Raw genomic sequence first — 7,108 nt, 5'->3', positions numbered from 1 at the left:
TTGTCCTTTGTAAACATCTCTCACACTTTATAGACAGACATCCTGCTTCAGCTTTGACCCTCTGTGCTTGCTGTAGCTGTGCATCCAGGGTTTTTTCTTTTGTTTTTAATTTATTTTGTGAAATGAGAGATTATTACTGCCAATTCAACTGTTGAATTGAAAGAGAAGCTATAGCTGCTCAGTGTGTTTCAATCTGGAAATAGAAATACATAACAGTCACATATAATATTGATCTGTGCCCTCAATCATCACACAATGTGTCATCACCCACTACAACAACCTACAACCAACATCAGAAAAACTGCTGTAGGTTATTTCTTGCATCTTCACTGATCATTGTCTCTGCTGCACATCTGTTCTCAATTCTGCACATTACTATGTTTGCACATCAAATTTTTAAATTGCTTTTTTAAACCTTTTTGGCTTTTTTCTAGTTTTCTTTTATTCTATTGCATTATTTTGCCTTTTTAACAGAATATTTTTATTCAATTGCTGCTCTCTTATTTGCTGCTGTAACGAAACAATGTCTCTATTCTAGTATTTCTATTCTGTTCTATTATTACTGAACAAAGCTCAGCTCAGCTTCACCAAATATCTAAATGACAGCAGCGCCCTCTAGTGGATCACTGCTTGTAAAGTTTGGAGAAAGTCTAAACCTTTTCCACTCGGATCATTACGTTTTCTCCTCATATGTCCAGTTTTTACCCAACATCCTTCTGCTCTAAAGATCAGCATGTTTTCATTGTTCGCTGTACTTTATCACACCTGACAGAGCACCACAGTCAAATCAGAAATTCTCAGGAAATTTTTCAACAAAAAACTGACATACGGAAGGAGGAACCTTCCTGTGGGACTGCATTAGCTGTAGCGAGAAAAAACGAAACCCTCATCATCATCTTAAAAAGTCTGTTTATTTGATTTTCAATCCAGTTGCTTCAACATCATGGCAATAAATCCAGTCCTTTAGCACAGTCACACAAGACACTTTCTCCTGATCCCAGTCTCTGGAGTCTCGCTGGGACTTAGTTACGACTCTGCAACTTCAAGAGTGACTGCAGCCGTCTCCTCGGATTTTCCGGTTTCATGTCCGACTTTCCCACCGGATTGTGAAGGCAAAGACTCTCAGAGATGACTGTAAAACCAACACAGTCACTCACAAACTCCAAACCCCGAATGAATCCACTGCAGAGAGATCGCAGTCACCTGGGAGACCGAGTCCTGGTCTGCTGGCTCACGGCAGCTCCGCTCCTCCCTCCTTCGGCCCAGGACGCAGAGGTCGGCTCAGCACCTCCTCCTCAGCAGGAGCGATTCAGAAAGACGTCCCCTCAGAGGTTTTGACGTAGTCGTTGAAGTCTGTCGGGACGCTCAGCATGGAGCAGACCTGGACAGAAGCAGGACAGATGCATGTGATCTGCAGAGGACATTCACAGAGAGACTAACACGTGTCCACAGGCCGCAGAGTGAAAGCAGCACGTTTGCAGCATTAGATCAGGACGATAATTTTCCTTTTATTACTGTTGTTATTATTACTGAGACTCCTGAACTCCTCCTTCAACTCCAAAAGATGTAGCAGGATCGAGGAAAATTTTCATTTCATTTTTCAAATTATGTTAAAAAACTGAGTAATAAATCTACCTTGCACCTTGTATTATTATTATTTTTAATTTGATTTAACTTTTTTATTTTATTTTATTTTATTTCATGCAACTAACAGGGATCCAATTTCACATATAAACAAATAAAAAGACATGAAGGCCAAACCTTTTATAACTTAAGGACCACATCTGATTGTTAAAAAAATTTCTAAGGACCAGCTTCCCCGATACATGAGGAGAAAAAAGTGACAAAAAAGCAGAAAAAATAAACTGCCTTTCAATATGTGTTATACCAATGCAAACCTTAATGCCCCAAATAAACATACAGTTTGGGAATTTTCTAACGTTACCTGGGTTAGAGTTCTACTGAGTGCAGATTTTTACTTAATTTTTATTTTTTATTGTATTGTATTTTATATTATTTAATAATATTGTATTGTATCATATTGTATTTTATTTGATCACATTGTATTGTATTTTATTCAAAAATAACCATATATGTTTTTTTAAGGAAAACTTGAATTATTTTTCACTCATCTAGTCCATGTGCACCTGTGCCCCTCCCACACCTGACCACTGAGGCGGGGACTATGCATTTACGGGGGGGGGGGGGCACTTCTCAACGGGGGAACACACTTAGATACAAAACCATCGTCAGCTTTTTGCTTTGTTTGTAATGACAAATTGTTCCAGCGTTGTTTCATGTCAAAATGCATGAACGCTGTAAAGCCCTCTGAGGCAAACCGTGCTTTGTGATAATGAGCTTTATAAATAAAATGGACTTGAGCGCTGACGTAGACAAAGGATCAGCAGCTGATATGAATCCGTACAAAAACGCTGAGACGTCTCTCATTATTAGCAGAGTGAAGTAAATGAAGTACCTGTCTGAACTTGGAGCGCAGTTTCTCCATGGAGTCCTGCAGCTGAGGAGACTGCGGATCATCGTGAGGAGAGTTCTGGATCAAAGTCAGCAGAGCCTCCAGAGCTTTCATACGCTTTCTGACAACACACACACACACACACACACACACACAGAAATAAATAAAACCATCAAACAGGACACTCAGTGGGCCTCATGCAAAACACTGTACACAAACAAATGTTCTCTTATTTTTGCTCAGATCCAGGATTTGTTCTTATTTCATCAGTACCCACTGATTTTTGGGATTCACCAGTGTTTTCTACTTTTTGCTCTTTTCTTAAGTAAGAAAACATTTCACGAGTACTTCAGAGCAGTCTGACCGAGATGAGAGAAAAACGGGTCACAAACTGTTGCCTAACATGTCGAAAAATAAGTGTTATATTTGAGGAACATTTAAAAAGTGCATGAATATCATCTGATTAAATTCAGATAATGACTTTGAGTAATTTTAATGACTGGATTATTACATTTCAGGGCTAAAGAAATACTACTATACTTGGTGCATTGACTCTAATGACTGTAGTTTCAGGTACTCTGCTGACCAGAGCTGGAATGTAACTGAGTACATTTACTCAGGTACTCGAGTAGTAAATGGAGTAAGGTAATGAGGAGGCTTTACCTGGATTTGACGTCTGTATTGTGTTGGAGGAGACATTTCCACGTGATGGCAAACCCGTAATAGAAGGAAATCTGGAGGTTAGAGGACGAGAGTTTGTCAAAACCTGAGAGACACTGAACGCAACTCAACTTATCCTTAAATCAGGTATTTTCATGGAAAAAATTCAAAACTTTTCCATAACTTTTCATGACTCTTAATACATTTTTTTTCTTATTGTTACCAACATTTTTTAAAATTTTATTTTACTTTTTGCAGGACTTAACCTTAGTACATTGCGGCGCCCGCGTTTCCAGGTGAGCTACTGGCATTTTTCAAACATCAGATTCAAACTTCAGGTAGCTGAATTACACAACGACAGAGGTGGAAAAACTGAGAAAAGTAGGTTATTGTAAGAAAAATGACGCAAATCACCACAATTGAGCTCCGTTACGTCAATGGCTGCAGAAATAAATCTGCTGATGTGTAACATTGTGAAGGTTATCCATGAAAGATTACTGTAACAACATCAAACACGCAACAAAATCTCCAAGGTTTTTCCAAAACTCTCAATGAGTTTTAGTAATTCTGTGACTTTACCAGGCTTGGAAAACATGCAGTGAAGTTCCATGATTTTTTTCAGGTTACGAGGGAATGAAACAAGCAAACAGGCTGCTCACCCTGTCCACATGACCGCGTATTTAACTCTTTGAAACCTGAGCAACTTGGTTTGATTTTTTTCTTTTTTTCAAAAATACTGGGAAAAGGCAATGAAGGAAGTAATGACCCAAAAATTGGCAAAAAAAATAAAAATAGAAAAAAAAATAGTCATAAGTAAAAAAAAAAATCAGAAAAGTAGTAAAAATAAAACAAAATAAAATAAAAAGTTTTGCTCCTTTTTGGTTTTGTTTTACTGTTGATAAATACTTTTATCTGTGTACTATTTTCTGCCATTTACTTTGTTCTGTAAACATAAAAATCTTTGGTCAAAAGACAAAAAAAAACAAATACTGAAATTAAAAGGAAGAAAGTCAAACAAAATAAAAGAAAAAGATGTTTTTAAAAATATATAATAATTGCATATCATAATTTTAAATATTTGATTATGTTCATTATCAATATTGTTTTCCTTAGTTATTTTAATATAATTTTCTAAATCTATTATTTTTTGTAATTTGTGGAACATTTCTTCCCAAGTTCCCATTTTTTCACACATTTCTGGAAGAATCTGCACAATTTTCTCAGCGTTCAGCCATATAAATACTTGTGATACAACAGTGACGTCACTCCAGGTTTCGGAGGGTTAACTCTGTTTACAGGGCGGCGGGTCGGAGTGACCGCTTCACTGAGACAGCGCGCTGACACACTTACGGTGTGTGTGAGGGGGAATATCAGAGCGCTGATGGCAAAACAGAGCGATAATATTTTCTGTGCTGACTCACCTCGGTGGACAGTTTGGCCCCGTGAGACGCTCCGTGTCTGCGTCCGTCCAGAAGTCCTCGCTGGGTCCCTTTCTCAAAGCCCTCCCTGTAGCCCTCCCCTCTGAACCTGGAAAACAAACACACGCTAAATGAATGAATTATTTTTTTTTACTGTTTTTAGCGTCTTCACCTGTGTGCCTGTTGATATGGAGTCTGAATGATAATAAAGATTTGGATTTGGAGACACTGGGGCCCCTGGGCACAGATATGCAAAGGGCCCAGCCAGTATTTGGTGGATTGGCCTCTTTTTTTATTTGATTTTTGTATGTATGAGATTTCTCATGCATCTTTTTGTGGTTTCATTTCTATTTGCGGTTGTTTTGTGGTTCTCTGAAGTCATTTTCTGGTTGTTTTCTCCACTTTTGTAGTTGTCTTGTGTCTCTTTGCGGTCTTTTTGAGAATCCTTCTGGTCTCTAGGTGCTAATGTGAACGAAATTTTGGCCACCCTGAACCTCCTGGGTCCTGGGGGTCATGCTGTAATCTGTGTATGATTTTTTTTTCAAGTGTGTTTTGAATTTAAGCATGTGAAGTAAAACAAAAACAGTCTACAGATTGCATCAGTTTTCTCGTGCGAAAGGCAGCAGGGAGAAGTATAAACTTAATAAATTCTGCCCCTTTATTACATAAAGTACCTGCTATCATAAACTCCCCTGTATAAATTCAAGGCTTGTCAGATATGAACCAACTATACATACACATACCTATATCTAAATATTTACCATTCTGACCATAACAATAACAATAATAATAATAATAATAATAATAATAATAATAATAATAACAATAACAACAACAACAACAGTCCTACTGAACACTAGTGAGAAGAAACAGGGGTTGAGTTGGGATGTAATTAAAAGCAGAGGGCAAATAATGCAAGATGCAGGACGCATAATGTCAGTTTAAAATAATACAAAGAAATAGTATATAATATAATATATAGAATTTATTACACACCTGTATAAATAGACTTTCATTTGTGTTATACAAAAAATAGATAGGCAAAATAGAAAAAAACATAAATAAAGATAAATAAAAGAAATAAACAGACAAAAATAGAAAAACAAAATAAAAAGACGATATCACAAAAGCAAAAAACTTATATATGAAAATGTAAATACTTACAATTCTGACAATAACATACAGAACTTATTACACACCTGTATAAATAAACTATCGTTTGTCTTATACAAAAAACTATTAAATTGTTATCAGTAGCATCTATAATACACACATATGTATATGTATTTACAAATATATGTGTATGTGTGTATTCACAGTAAACTCGTGATCAGCTGACTGTTTTAAAGGTTTTTTGCTCTGAAAACAGATTTTAACCATTTTAAAGACCAAAAACACCGATACTTATCATCATTACCTGAATAATAATAATAATTATTAGTATTTTATTATCCGGTTATTCACGTGTGGTCACGGTGTGGTGAGGGGGAGCAGGTAGGCTCGTGCCTCCGGTAAACAAAACAACAAAAACCGCCAGAAAACTCACCTTTCTTCCGCCAGGAGAATGTTGTCAAACAGATCGTTGTTTCCAGACATCTTCAGATTACTCTGTTAATAACAGAAAACACAGAGTTTTAACAGCTCTGAGCTGCAGGAGCTTTAAAAAACACCAACAGTTTAAAGAGAAATCTGCTGAGTTTGACCGCTGAACTTTCCACCAGCTTCCAGCAGCAGCTCTCACTTCCTCCATCAGCAGAGCGGTGCTGCCCCCGCAGGACCGGAGGGGAACAACAACCTGCAACTGTAAAATGCAATGCAATGCAATGCAATGCAATGCAATGCAATAAAATAAAATAAAATAAAATAAAATAAAATAAAATAAAATAACACTAAGTTAAATAAAATAACACTAAGTTAAATAAAATAAAATGCAATAAAATAAAATACAATACAATTAAACTAAATTAAATTAAATTAAATTAAATTAAATTAAATTAAATAATGCGTGATAAAATTGACACATATATTGGCTATAAAATACAAAAACAATAAACTGTACACACACATATACTGTAAGTGTGATGAGAAACTGAACTAAAATAAAATAAAATGAGGAAAGAGGGTATGATTGTGTGATGAATTGTCATCTGTCTGTTTTTGTTATATGAAATAAAACACCAATAAATAGATACATAAAATAATAACATCACAATTATTATATTAGACTAGAAAGAAAGAAAGAAAGAAAGAAAGAAAGAAAGAAAGAAAGAAAGAAAGAAAGAAAGAAAGAAACTTGTGTAATGTCTTCGTAAAACTCAATGAAAATTTTTTGGGGAAAAAATCAAAACATTTTGTTGTGTGTCATGACATTATTACAGTGTGGACCAACAGTTTTTTGTTTTTTTGTTTTGTTTTAATTCATTTTAATTTATTTCATTTTATTTTAAAAAAAAAAAATATTATTATTTTTGTGGAAAACTTTAAGTATTTTTAACTCACCTATTCTCATGTGCCCCTTTTAAACACTGAGGGAGGCGCTGTGCATTAAAGTGGGGAC

General features: G+C 35.7%; 1 protein-coding gene across 1 annotated transcript; it reads right to left on the bottom strand.

Annotated features, from left to right (window-relative positions):
* Positions 1 to 892: 892 nt before the first annotated feature.
* lto1 (LTO1 maturation factor of ABCE1) lies at positions 893 to 6,294 on the bottom strand. The gene is made up of 5 exons (XM_088081093.1): positions 6,098 to 6,294; positions 4,555 to 4,660; positions 3,137 to 3,207; positions 2,477 to 2,594; positions 893 to 1,381 (listed from the first exon to the last, which is right to left on the bottom strand). Exons 1-5 carry the CDS (start codon positions 6,145 to 6,147, stop codon positions 1,310 to 1,312), a joined length of 417 nt encoding a protein of 138 aa, XP_087937219.1. The 5' UTR covers positions 6,148 to 6,294; the 3' UTR covers positions 893 to 1,309.
* Positions 6,295 to 7,108: the final 814 nt, after the last annotated feature.

This window comes from Plectropomus leopardus, chromosome 1 (genome assembly GCF_026936395.1).
Source record: "Plectropomus leopardus strain MGB_pleo_1.0 chromosome 1, ASM2693639v1, whole genome shotgun sequence".
Lineage (NCBI taxonomy): Eukaryota > Metazoa > Chordata > Actinopteri > Perciformes > Serranidae > Plectropomus > Plectropomus leopardus.
This window is presented reverse-complemented; position numbering and strand designations above follow the sequence as displayed.

Excerpts from the sequence above, each read along its gene's own strand:
- lto1 (XM_088081093.1), bottom strand. The coding sequence starts at position 6,147 with ATGTCTGGAAACAACGATCTGTTTGACAACATTCTCCTGGCGGAAGAA. Across the intron at positions 4,661-6,097 it reads ATTCTCCTGGCGGAAGAAAG|GTTCAGAGGGGAGGGCTACA; the intron begins GTGAGTTTTCTG and ends TTTGTTTTCCAG. Across the intron at positions 1,382-2,476 it reads TGCGCTCCAAGTTCAGACAG|GTCTGCTCCATGCTGAGCGT; the intron begins GTACTTCATTTA and ends GCTTCTGTCCAG.